This window comes from Physeter macrocephalus, chromosome 18, assembly GCF_002837175.3.
Source record: "Physeter macrocephalus isolate SW-GA chromosome 18, ASM283717v5, whole genome shotgun sequence".
NCBI classification, from domain to species: domain Eukaryota; kingdom Metazoa; phylum Chordata; class Mammalia; order Artiodactyla; family Physeteridae; genus Physeter; species Physeter macrocephalus.
The window spans coordinates 66493856-66508519 of NC_041231.1; the positions used below are offsets into that span (position 1 = coordinate 66493856).

The following is a 14664-nucleotide window of genomic DNA, read 5'->3' on the forward strand; positions in this document are numbered from 1 at the left end:
CTCTGCAGTTTTATCTTTGAAATTCATCTTTTGGATTTTAATCATAATTAGACTGAATATCACTGGGTTGTAAAACAAATGACCTTATGTTGCTAATAACATAAACTTGGTATTTGGATTATATCATTATATCAATTTCTTACCTTTCTTAACTTTCCAGGGTGAGAACTTAATCCAACAGAGTGAAATTGTTTGACTTTTCAAATAAACAAGTTTGATGATCTGTTATCTCTTTCTCTTGCCTTGTATTTTTCATTTTAGGAATCATCCCAGCCATCTGGACTCCCTGAATATGTTAAAATAGTAGAAGTTGGACCTAGAGATGGATTGCAGAATGAAAAGGTAACTTGATATTAATTTTACACAGTTTTTAAAAAATGCTAAATCTAAATATTTATTGAGTCTAAAGACATATGGATTTCATATATTAGATGATTACATTTGTTCTTAGTTGCTACTTGAATTTATAAATCTTAAATAGTATTTGCTTTCAGTTAGGAATTAATTTTCTATTTATGCTTCAATAAATAATTTATGCAAATTACTTACAATTCTTAATGTTTTCTTAGATTATAGTTCCTACAGATATAAAAATTGAATTTATCAATCAACTTTCCCAAACTGGCTTGCCTGTAATAGAAGTGACAAGCTTTGTGTCTTCCCGATGGATACCACAGGTATGCAAATCCATAATTCCTTAATTAGATTCTTAATTCAACATTGACAAGATTTAGTGAACAGTGTGATATACATTGTGATATTAACCTGATATATTTTGTAAGAGCATAGCAAATTAGTAATTATTAGCCCATGCATTAAGATACGATTAAAGAAAAACCTCTTTAATGAAATATATAAATTAAGTCCTAAAAAGTTATTTGGACTTAGTTGTTAAAAAGTTATTTGGAACTCCATCCTAAACCTGGAAGAGTGTATGGTCTGATATAGTGAGTAGAGGCTAAGACTCTTAATAGCAGTTTAGGGTCCTGTCCTCCATTTACCATTTTACTGACTTCATGAGTGATCTGAGTATCTCCAGGTGATTTATCTTTTTTGTCTATTAGAAGGAAGCAATGCTGAGTGTCGCCTGATACCTTCCCCATTATAATCCTATTTTAAGCAGTGAGAAATGTAGATATGCTCTCTTTTTTTAATGCTTATATTTGCTAGAGGGTTATATATATTCATATATATTGATGAAAATATATGTATTCATCAAAGACAAGGCAAAGGTAGTCATCCAGAATCTTCTCTTGAAGAGGATAGAGCCTTATCCAGAGTTGTCTGGCATATGGCAGCAATCATCATTTCTGAGACTTGGCCCTGATCTTTGAAACGTGATTAATAATTAGCAAACAGTGACACACACACACCCCACTCTCTTCCCAATCCAATTCCCATTCCCTGGATCCCTGGATTCCTTGGACCCTGTTCTCATTCCTTGGATCTTTCAGTCTCTGCCCAGCACTTAACTTCACTGATTACTTCTTCATCTGATTCCCTTGGTTTCCTCTATAATCCTCCTTCACTTATCCCCCTCCATTGCTCTTTTTGTCACCCCTGACATCATTTCCCCACCACCAAGTTTAAGGTTCCCTTGAGATTCTTTAGTATTTTTCTCTGCCTGTGCTTTCCTCTTTGCCAACCCTTCTAAAATCACAAGTTGCTTCTGAGAGGATGACAAATCTATATTTCCAGTCCTGCCCTCTCTGATAAGTTTCAGCTGGACGTGCCATTAGTACCTGAAACTCAGCAGGTTCAAAGTCCGACTCATCATTGTTGATGCTACTTTATGCTCATAGCCTAACTGTTTCTTAGGGAATCTTGGATTTGAATTCTCAAAGGTCTTTTATATCTGGTCAGTTACTGACCAGTTACTGGTCAGTTACAAAAAAAAAAAAAAAAAAAAATTCTTCCTCCTCAGGAGACCCTATACCTGAGTCTCTTCTTTTCAATCCCATGGATGTGTTAGTAATCCATACCCTTATGGACTAATTATTGAGACAGTCCCTTAAATGTTATTCCTAAGCACTGTTTCTCCCTTCCTTATGTATTTTGCCTATTGCTTCTAAGATAATCTCCCAGAAATACTAGCTTCCTCAAACTCATATCCTCAGTTCTTTAGAACCTTCCTTCTCTCTGTTGAAAAGTCTGGAAACCTGGCCTGGGGTTCAAGGTCTCTTTACCTGGCCCTACTTCCTTTTGCAGAAGCTCCTGGCAAACCAAACTGCCTCTTGTTCCTACTTACACCCTGCCTCTGTAGCTATACAGTGCTTTATCTATATTCATTTATGTACATCTCAGTTTCTACACTGCCCTGCAGTTATAGCAAGATGGTGTAAGAAGGCTTAAAACATTAAAACACTTTTAATTACAAGATGTTGGAAACAACAAAAACCACAAAAGGATTAATAGTATTAGTAATACATCACATTTCACAGAGTCAGTTTTCAAATATCAGGGTTACTTTGATTTCTCCTCAAAACAAACTATCACTTTTCTTCATCCCAGTTGCCACTGTATATAATCCTATATATTTTTTATAAATGTTGTCTGATGATCTGCTTCCCAGACTCTGAGAGTTATGGAGGTAGTGAACGTGTCTTTCTAGTTCATCACTTGTATCCCCAGTGCTTGGTGCAGTAAGTAGGTGCTCAATAAATATCGTGAAATGAATAATGAATCCATCAGCCTGAAACCATAATAACATGGCTCAATTCTTTGGCATGGACAAGTGACTCTTACTTTTTGATCATGTATTTGGTCTTGTGTTACGAAGGCCACAAATATTTTCTTTAGGAAGACACAAACAGCTTGATGAGACTAGACATATTTCCTTGACTTGTCATTTTGTAAAATGTGAGCTATTATTATTTTACTAGCTGTCATGTGAGACCCTTTATCATCTTTAAGTCTTCATGACATTGCCTCTTTATTTGATTTAGTTAATGCTCTTTTCACGTATTTGATTATTGTTGGAGAGAAACTGGATATGCTGGTGTAATTTCAGAGTAAAGTTTAGGAAGGAGGACAGGTAACTTTAATGATGACCAACCAAAGTTATATTTCAGATTTTATATTTTCCTAGTCCTTTTCAAGATACTTTTATTTCCCAATGGTTTTGTGAAGCTGCCTACAAAATACGCCTCTTGACCACATTGATGCTCAGGAAATTCTCTTATTCCACAATACTGGAATTGTTTGATGGATTATTCTTCAGTCTGATCTAGGACACACCCCGGGACATTTTGAAGGATGAGACTAGAGCCCCTTGCAGTGAGCCACTCTTCTCCTTGAACAGCTACTTAAAAGAAAAAAGGGACAGAAAAAAGAGAAGACCGTCCCTCTGTGAGCAGTAATAGGAAAATGCCTTCTGGCCTCACAGGAAGTAGATACATATGCTGGGACTATAAAATAACATGATTCATTGACTTAACCTATTGAGATGTAATGAACTCGGCCTAGGCTCAAAGTATTATCGAATAAATGACGGAATTCCCCACAAGCTCATGAGGACAGCTGTGGCAGAGCAGATGTACCTCTGTTCTGTGTTCGGTCTACACTCTGTCTGGAGCTGGAGTAAGTGACTTAACCTCCTTGAACCTTGGGAATCCCAGCAATGAAGCCTGCAGCCTGGGAGGGTTTAGGGCAATAAAGCCCATGAATGGGTCCCTGTCTGTGGATGCCCAGAGTCCAGGGCACCTGGCTCCAACCAGGCTCTTCAGTGTTATCTGAGCGTATGCCTGACCGACAGACAACTGACTGACTTATTCCGGGTTCCATGCAAGTCAGTTACCTTCTCTGGGATAAACAGCCTTTGTCTTATACATTGAAGTATGTGTTTAATTTAAATATTGGCTCGGGAAAAAAATAATAAAGGTACTCATCCTTCAAATACTAAGGAATATGTTATATATTTCACTTTCAATACTCATCTGTTTACATGCATTCCAAGTCAAAAAAAAAAAAAAAGAAAAAGGAGTGTTTTAAATAAATCACATATCTGTAAAAAAGCAGTGTGCCTGGATCAAAGATAATATCAGATTGAACTTCCAAAGTTATACTGGTCACATATTACATAGCACATCAAGGGTTTTTCAAAGAGCAGTCTTGAGAGCATCCCATGTTTTACAATTTGTTTTGCTATAGTGGTGTTTGGATTCTAGATTTCACTGAGCTTGCCTGAGTGAGCCTTTTCTATTGTTGCGGTTGGAGGTTATCTCATTATGTAACTGCCGATTTCATTGTTCTGATGCTAACGAAAAAGGCCTTAAATCAACAGAACTAACTCATAATGGTAATTTGAACTTTTATATTATAACCTCTCACTTTTTTTAAAAAATTAAATTTTTTAATTGAAGTATTGTTGATTTACAACGTTGTATTATTTTCAGGTGGACAGCAAAGTGATTCAGTTATACATATACATATTATTTTCCAGGTTCTATGACCTCTCATTTTTTGAGAAAATGTCAAGACACCAGGCTCGTCTAGCTCAGAATAATGTCTGAGATTTGTGACAGAACGATTTTAGTGCACCAGCTTACATGTAATTTTCTGAATAATTTCTAATCCTTCTAAAGATCCTGAATGTGGCTCGAAATTGGTATTCTGTTAATTCTCTGCATCTTCCTCTGTTTCTTTCCCTTAAACGTGGGTCATGGGAAGAGTCCTCCGGTTTATGTTTAGATTGCTGCTTGCTCACTTATTTCTTTTTTTAGCATTTCAAAACGTTTTTACAGCTTCCCTCCTACTGTTTTGTTTGGCAACAGCTTTTCTAACTAAAGCAGCTGAAAGAAAAGTTCCACAGTAGCAGGGTGCCATATAAAACAGGATCTCACACCTATAATCTAAATGGCCAGAGATGATAAAATACTTGCCATTAAAAAATACATGTTCTTTACAACTTATCTGGAAAAAAGGGTTTCCTTAGAGTGACGTATAATCTAAGGACATTTGAAATGAGTCCACATAGCCCCTCACTTCAGTGGAGCGAACAGCAGTAAGAGTAGAAAGAAAATGTGTTTATAAAAACTCGATGGGTTTACTGCAACTTTGGAATGTGGCTCTCAGTAATGAGCCTTTTAAATCATTATAAATACAATAATTTTTGAAGGTGAACTAGAATTTTCCATTATCTTTAATGTAGCCATTTTGTTTTAAACACGTTCATTCACATGAGTGATTAAAGTGAATACCATTTATTTAAAAATAAGAATACATGAAAAGTACAAGACACTGTATGTTTATGTCTGTCGTATACAAAGTCTCAGTTATAAATATTTGCTCTCCGTTTCATTAACTTTTAACTGTTGGAATGGGTGCGTCCTAAGTCTGGCCACATCAGCAAGGGGCAGAAATAGATTTTCTCTGTAAAGTAGAAAGAAATATACATAAAAGGCTGTAAAAATTATTTACCAATCAGTCTAACACTTAAAAATATGGCCCAAGCACAGTGTAAGCAGGAAGGAATGTGTAAACTTTTCCCTGCCCTCCTTTTAGTTGTGATGCAGTTAAGGCTTTATCGGTAATGAAAACACATTTACTGGATTGAAGTTTAAGATTGATTTACATGGATGAGATGCAGGAAGCTGTAGCTTCTGCTCCTGAGCGCCCCCTGGCTTCTTTTTCTTGTTCTGCTCTTTTTGAGGGGGATGGATGTGTGAAGAGGCAAGGAAGGGGGTAATTTGGCAGAGATGTTGAGTGTGTGTGTGTGTGTGTATGTGTGTGTGTGTGTGTGTGTGTGTGTGTGTGTGTGTGTGTGAGCGTGACTGAAGGAGAGAGAAAGTGGAAGAACTGGTGTGGAGAGCTTTTGGGGAGAGCCCCGGTATTCTTTTGCTTATAAGGCACAGTGTCCTTAACAGGGTAATTTCATCTTCTGCTAGTCTCATCCCCTATATCCCAGAGGAGTTGCCCTCTGCCATCGGCCAAAGAGGAGCCTGGTGAAATTTACAAGACCGCAGTTCCCATTTCGTGAGGTTACAGGAGTCCTTTTACCCAGATAGGCTAGTTTGGATATCACATGGTGATTTAGAGTTGTAAAGGTGAGTGTTCCAAGAGACAAGCAAATATGGTATGCCTTTTATAGCCAAGCCTTATAAATTTTCTAGCATCACGCTTCCATACTATATTAGTTGATGTAGTTACAAAGCCACCCAGTTTCAAAGGGAGGGGATCCATGCCACCTCTTGACTGGGGAGGGGCGTTGTAGAGGAGCACATGGGTGGGGAGATATCATTGGAGCCATTTTTCCTATCTGTGACACTTATGTCTTTTAAAATCATCTAGTAATTAATCTAGTTCTGCACGTGCTTTTTCTTACTGATAATTAAAGAATAAATATAGCTGATAGAAAAGCGGGTTCTGCATTGTGAAACCCCCAAATTCCAAAAAAAAATAGATATTTTAGTACTCTCAGGGCTGCTAATGTTTACCTGACTCCTATCCACTCCCTATATAAAATTGTGTTGCCTCACATGGGAGTCAGGTTGGTATTTGAGTGATTAACCTGAAATGCAATATTTTAAAGTGGTTCCTATCACAGAGGGCATGCAAATTGCCTAAAGCGTAGTCACAGATTTTTAAAACACCTTTGTCTCTCTCAGAAAAGAACATGGAAATATGAAAATGTTTTCTTCTTTTTATTAGGATTGTGAGCACTACATTTTTTTTCTGTTTGAACTTGTTTAAGGTTATACTTTGGAACAAATTGGAAAAAAAATTAGTTGCTAGCACTGTACATATTACTTGGCATTCAACAGTAACTTATTCTCGACCTAAGATGTAATTTCACTTCTGTGTGCAAAGCAAAAAGCAAAACTTATAATGAAAAGCAATAATGTCACAATTCTACTGGTTAGATTTTCTTATTTTTTTCACATCATAAGGTATAATTCAATATTTTTTTAGATTTTTTTCCCCATGAGGCCAAAAACTATGATTCTACTCAAAGATTTACTATGCTCAGCATGAACTGCTTTTCTAATTGCTTAATCTGATCAATTACATTTTGACTAAAAATTTGGTTTTTTTGGTTCTTAGATTTATGAAATGTACCAAAAATGTTCAAATAAAATACTTTATCTCACTTTTTATTCAATTCTATTGTGTTTATCAAATTTTCTCTAAGTTTACCTATGAAAGAAAGAAACTTTCAAAGACATTTTGATCATATGAAAATTCCATTTTTGTATCTGATTAAAATTGTATTAAAATTGGACCATGAATTATCAGTATGCAGCGACAGTTTGAAAGGTCTTGCATATAATACAATTGCATAAAAGCTGAATAGAGTATGGCACAGAAAGACTTGATTCTAACTTTTTAATGGCATTTTCTGCATTATGCTGATTAGTTTGTCAATCTTATTTTACTATAAACTAATTCCATTGATATAACTCCTGACTAAGCCACTTAACATGCAATCCACTTTAAGAGAAGCAGAGTTTGTCCTGTGGACCAGACTCCAAGGAACTAAAGTATTTCCTGGGTGCCACGGTTATGACTCTCATGGGAAGAATCACAGCCATTAGTGAAAACCAGGTTTAAAGTTTAAAGTGTTAAGATTAAATGTGGACTGTTTCGATCATAAGTTTTAAGTATGCCAAGCATCACTTGTTTTTAAGAATTCACGATCCTTGTATGTTGAACACTGAAAATGAAACATATACTAATTATTTTAAAATTGATTATGGTTTTAAAAGACATGTTTTGTTGATATGTTTATAAAGAATTATGATTCCAGTTAATTTTTTAAAATAAAAATAAAGTATTTTTTCCTAATTTTTAGATATACACACAGACAGACAGACAGACACACACACACTACATGCACACTGATCTAATATTGCCTGCTTAAATTTCTGGAAAGTTCTCTAGGAGTCATATGGAATAGTAAACATAGGAAATTAGGTAAATCTGAATGCTAGAAGTAACATTACATTCCAAAAATAATATTAAGCAATAGGTTAGTTTTATATTTCAAACCGACACATTAATGAGACATATATATGCTAACATTTCACTTCTTCCATACTTGATAAAAAAAAGGAATACAAATGTATATTTTTTTCACTTAGAGTAAATATAAAACATTTACATTCTTATACTTAAAAATTTTTGTCCAAATTCATTTATCCTGAATATCCAATTTATCAAATTAAAGGCTGATTGGAATTATATTTTTAGAATAATAGAATATTTTGTAACATCTATGAATTTTAGCTATTTGTTCACTGTCAATGTATAGGACATTCTTTTGAAGAATGCTGTTCATTTTATAAATATCTTGAATAACTTCAGATTTGTAAAGGCAAAAGTTCAGAGGTTATAACTGAGCTGCTTTAATTGTTCTAGGCACTCACATTCCTGTTTGCTTTATAAACTAAATTAAGTACTCTTTGAAATATCAACATATTGAAACAAATTCATGCTAACAACCTGAGAGAGTTAATACTACTTACTCCAGACCTTGTACTGCTGTGATGTGGGACTATCAAGAAATTGTAACACTGTTCTTAGTCAAGACTGATGCATCATGTATTGAATTCAGCTTATAGTATATAGTAAGAAACATATTTCTTAGTAATCCCAAAATAGTTATTTCTTCACAAGTCCTCCAGGTTATAGGTTTCCTAAGCTTTCAGTGACATCATTGTATCTAATTAGAAATAACAACATACACATTTTCTGACAGAAAATCTGAGACCTGACTCTTACTTATTTCTGATATGATTTGGCAAAATATCTTCAACCTTTATACCTTGGATTCTTTCCATTCATTTATTCACCCATTCACTGCTTTTATTGTGTCTCTGTTAAACACTGCATTGAATTCTTTTTTGGAATCAAAAATTGAATAATGTGTGGTTGATAGCAATATCTGTATAATGATCCAATTGTAAAGTTAAAATGGATAATGAGAATGAAATCACTAAAAAAAAAATTGACTCATATAATGGGGTTATAAAATCAAGTGAATATCTGTAAATGAGCTGTCATAAAATAGAACCTAGGAATCCAAATATGTTAAACAGTTTATCTTTAAGAAGTTGTCTGTCCAGGCTTTTCAAGTTTTGTCTTCTGTACTGCTTAGCCAGACAGAGCTCTTCAGAGCCATATGATGTCAAATCATTGCAGTTAGATCTTACAGGCTATTGTGACTTCATTGCTTGCCAGCATAACAAGAACTTTTTTGCTACAGCGCTCTCTTATTGCCAGTGAGATGGTCTGCCTCAACCCTCCCAAGCTTCCCCTCTGCTCACCAGCGCAGCTCTCCACTGTGGGCATGGGGGCTTCCAGAAGGAAGTATAAGTATAGAGGGGAAAGTCCATTTACAGTCATCGAGAATGAATACAATTAGACACAGTATTTTAAAAGTCACTTCTGCTCCCATGCATGAGAAATAACACTGTTGACAGTGTTATTAACAAACACAAAGGCATGATATATGAGAGGCAACACAGTTGAATGGAAAGAAAATTATACTGGGAGCTTTGAGACTTCTTGCCCCTACTTCAGAGTCATGTTGGGAACATGATTGTTTTGACATGGGACGACCAGGAGGGTGGTCACCAAAGTCACTGACCCAAACAAAGAATCACTAATGCATATTTGTTATGTTTGCCTTAGGAAATGGGAAATGTTATTGAATAAGATGACTCTGGTTTCTCTGTCTGGAACATTGGTCTCCCAGTGTATAACCCACAAATCCATTGGGTAGATTGGGTTTATTTTATAATTAAAAAATGAATATTTGTAGACATTAATAGATTATGATGAAAATGGCTTGCAGGTTTCACAGTAAAAGAGTGTGGGTCATGTATGCTACTTTCTTGGGTCACTCCTGAGAAGTCTGCACATTCCTTCCCATAGAGGGCTGTACAGAGGCCCTTAGAACACAAAGGTAATGTTAAATAAGGAAGCACAGGAAATTATAATACACCAGCCCAAATTAGTTTTTAGGCTTCTGGACTTAAGAAGTTTTGTGAGTATGGTGTCAGACCATTTTAACAGTGGCAGCCAAGACAGGGTACTGGGTAGAAAAAAAAAAAAAAAAAAACTAGATGTTCAATTTTCCAGAGATTTCCTGTGTTTATTATTGTAAGACTGTGATTTATTAAAACTGTCTTACTTCTTCAAGCAGACCAAGATTTCCTCTGTGCTACTGAGGCTAAGATATATGGGGTTTGTGGAAAGAGTCTGTGAATGAGACAGGGTTAGAGTACCCAGGCTATAAGCTATTCATGGCTGGGTTGAGCGTTTTCACTTATGGCTGTCAGAAAGGGTGCTTAGTCCCATTTTTTTTCTCATGGCTGAATTTACGAATGTGTTACCTTTAAGAAGAGTTACTGCTCAAATTGAGTTTTGAGTTATAGGTTCTGAAACCACATTATTTACATTTGTATAGTAATCTGTGGCATGTATTGAAGAAATGACACGTCCTGTATCCATCCTTCCTGCTGCATAAGGGAAAGTATTACCATAAATGAGATATCATCTAGCCAGTGGAGATAGTATGCAAACACCTTCTGATATTGTCTACTCATTTTGAAGAGATCTGAATGCTGTCCTGGGTGATGGTGGGGTAAAAAAAAATCCTTCAGATATATTTTTTAAAAAATTATTCAGCACAGTGTATTAGTGAGGGTTATAGGTCCATGAGGATAAATCTATTTCCTGGCAAAATTTAAGATGGTTTATTTAGCAGAGACTTTATAAAAATAAATATACCCAGAAATATTATGGATATACCAAGAATAAGACATGTCAAACTGAACTCAAATGGTAAGGAAAAGAAATACTGTAGACACCATGGACCTTTATTTCAGATAGATTCTTAACTCTCTTGATGATATGACTAAGAGCGGTAGGAAATTTCAACCAGGCTTGGAGTCTCTGAAATGTTATTATTTTTCTTTAATCAATGGAACTTTTTTCACCCTGGATGAAACTTTATTTAGAACCTCAATATACGATACAGACAGGAAAATTACCACAAAATATTTGTATAGTTTCCTCCCAAGACCCTGGATGGGGCCCTAGCAATGTGCTCACCTGGTCATGTGTTTCAGTAAAATTTACAAAAGTTAGAGATTTTTGAGTTCTTTTTTAAAAAGGCTCCCTTCCAAATAGCAATAATTTCATATCCACAAAATCTGGATTCATCTCTGAATAAAAACAAAATGAGGTGTCCCATCTTGAAGTAGGTGTGGGTGGGCTTGGATGCATTGATTTGACCTCCTTCCAGCCTAACAGGCGGCCTTTGTGACTGAAACCACAATTCCCAGATTTGTTGATGTCTGACATCTCCTGAGAAGTTTTAGGAACAACAGATTCCTGGGTCTTTCAGATGAGCAGAATCAGAATCTGTACTGATGAGCCCAAGGAATCTGTTTTGTTCTGTTTTGCTTTTTTTTTAGAAGAACCTCAAATAGTTTTGATGATCAATCCAGTTTGGGAAACACTGGGTTTGATGAAAACACATACTCTCAAAACTGTTCAGCCTGAGGGTGGGATCTTTCTAGGAATTCTTCCCTTGATATTGTGGTGCAAAAAATCTTGAGCAAAGACTAAGATGAAGAGAGAGAAGATATTTAGACAATATGGAGGATGTGCTTAACAAAGAGGAATTAGAGAGTGTGCTTTACAGTCAGATAGATCTGGGTCCCGTCCTGTCTCCCCCACTCACTGGGTGATTCCCCTCATCCTTTCCATCTCAGAAACTGTCCTTCTCATTGGGTGGTTAAAAATGTTTGAAGAGATAATGCACGTAAAGGACTCAACACATAGAGACCTGCCATGTCGACCAGCATAAAGTAAATGTTTGCATTTATCATTATAACCATCATTACTAATAATAAAATCTTAGAATTAGTGGAGAAAAAGAATCATGATTCAAAGTGGATTGAACTCAAATTGAATGAAAACTAGAATAAAGGGCAAGGAGGAGAGATTTCAGTTCAATTCGACAAGCTTTATTAAATGTCCCTTTTGAGTGAAGTCTTCGAGGAGCTAATAATTTAGTTAGGGAGAAAGATACACAAATCAGTATAAATTATACAAAATTTGATAAGACTAACTATAGATAGATAGATAGATAGATAGATAGATAGATAGATGGATAGATATACACACACAGAGAACTATGGCAGTAAACAGATGTGGAAATCAAGCTGGTTGTTGAGAATGTCGTATAAGAGGAGTTTCTGAGTTGAATATTGTGAATATTGGAGGATGAAATAAATTGACTAGCTGAAAAAAGAAGGAATGATATCTCATTAAGAAAGACTGTCTTTTCTCTTGCACCATTGATCAAGATTTTTTTTTATTATTGAGAGGTTAGGAGGGTGTATTTCAGTTTAATAATTCATTATTTGTAATGTCATGCTAAGATGCAATCTAATACTTTGTGATATGTAACCTTATACACAGATATATTGTTTTAGAAGAATTACTGTAGTTTTTTGTCCATCCCAGTGAAGAATTTTGATATATATATATTCTATGTGATTTTCATTAAAAAAAAAAGCAAAAATATGAACACTTTATTTATAATTGTATATACTGTATATTGAATATATTTCTGATAAGAAAGGACTTCCATTTAATTTGACATTGATGCCAACTGATTCATTCACTTACAATTTTACAGATGTGATGTTTGGAACAATTTTCTGTAGACTAGCTTCTGGCTCTGTATATTTTGAAACTTGTTTTTCCTCAAATATTTACATACCTCTGGTGCCAGATATCATAGGAATCTTGGCTTAAATCTAGAGTGACACTTTTAATAGGAGGTACAGTTGAATACTCTATTTTATGTTATATAATATATTTTATAGATATTAAATATATGAGAATATTTACACCAATATTCTTGGAAAGCACAGCATTGTGAATTCTCCCAAGTAGCAAAGTCTGTGCCTGGATTTACACATAAGGAAAATTAGGAGTTTGGGGTTAACATATACACACTACTATATATAAAATAGATAATCATCAAGGATCTACTGTATAGCACAGGGAACTATACTCAATATTCTGTAATACCCTAAATGGGAAAAGGATTTGAAAAAGAATAGATATATGTATAACTGAATCACTTTGCTGTACACCTGAAACTAACAACATTGTGTGTTAACTAAATCAACTATACTCCAATATAAAATAAAATATTTTTTTAAAAAAATATAATATAGCAACCTAAATGAATTAAATGGTCTTCCCATCTTTATGTGCATTACTTGAAGACCATTACAGGAGACTCACTCTATAGATTAGAGCAACACTTTGTGTAATTGTCCTTTGTCTTCTCTTCTCACACTTCTTCACTGCTCCAGAGCAGTGGCAAGTAATCTTGCTCCCAAACCCATCCTGTCCCTCTCCAACATCATGACTCTCTAGATTACTTAAATTTTTCTGGCTATCTTGTTCTCTTTTTCCTACCACTTCTCACCTTCCTCCTTCTCCTTCATACATCATGACAAAGAATCAGGAGAAGGACTCTTGTTAGATGGCAGGGGAGGGAAATAATTTGAGCACTTTAGCAGGTGAGTGGAGGGAAGGAAGGAAAAGTGGGTAAAGCTTACCCATTGATGATGCTTGACTTGGTCATATTGACTGAACCAGGGCAGAGAGAAGAGGAGACAAAGCAGAGTTTTATATTTAGGTTGCAAGATCCAGTGGTAAAAGAGGTGGTCAAGTTATACAACTTTACAGATATTGCTGTAAAGATGGAGTATCTCACATGGATTTTAGATTGCATGGATTTTAGATTCTACTCTAAACACATTTGCCATTTAAAAACAGTGCTAACTTCAACTCTGTAATTCTACTCCATCACACAATACAGTTGCCTCACCAGAGCCACCATGATGTATTGAATAATTTCTGTGGTGATGCAGAACAACTCAACTCCTCTCAGGAAGTTTGCATTCTCCTTATTAACTCACTCTTACTGAGTTAAAATAATAAAGGTAAAAGTTTTATGTGTCATACATGTGTGTGAGACTTTCACATAAAAAAGTTATAGTAAATGCACCTCTGGAACTTAGTGACCTGTACAATGTGATATCTTTGTAATTATACTTGTTCTGGGAAAAGGAAAAAAACGTGCATCAGTGATTAGATTCTAAATGAACGTCTCACACACATATATTCAGTTGGAACTGAACAAAATTTACTCAATGAATATTCTGTTTTCTCTATCAACTGTTATTCAGAAGAGAGGTAAAGGGTATAGATACTTTTACTTTTCATTTCATTGGACTTGAAAATGAAAGAAGGGTATGAATTTAAAAATTTCTATAGGATATCTCACTCCATAATTATCTGAAGAATTTTAATAAACAATTATGTTTTAAGTTTGGGCTTATTAAACCCTTTCCTTTTATGGTATACTAGAGTATAATTTATCATAGAAATTATATTTGCATATATAATATATGAATAGTTGTGCTTTATGACTATTTTTAAATAATTTCATACTTTATGAATAGTCTTACTCCATTAAACTCTATGAATATTTTGCTCCTTTAAAAAACAGGCCCCTGGGGCTTCCCTGGTGGCGCAGTAGTTGAGAGTCCGCCTGCCGATGCAGGAGACACGGGTTCGTGCCCCGGTCCGCATGGCCGCTGAGCCTGCGCGTCCGGAGCCTGTGCTCCG

The 14664-nt window shown here is 35.3% G+C and overlaps 1 protein-coding gene across 1 annotated transcript in view; it reads left to right on the forward strand.

Annotated features, from left to right (window-relative positions):
• HMGCLL1 (3-hydroxy-3-methylglutaryl-CoA lyase like 1) overlaps positions 1–14664 on the forward strand; it is a 145829-nt gene that overhangs the window by 38983 nt on the left and 92182 nt on the right. The window contains exons 2-3 of the mRNA XM_024122045.2: positions 262–342; positions 570–677. Coding sequence (XP_023977813.1) covers positions 262–342; positions 570–677 — 189 coding nt within the window. The remainder of the gene's footprint in view (positions 1–261; positions 343–569; positions 678–14664) is intronic.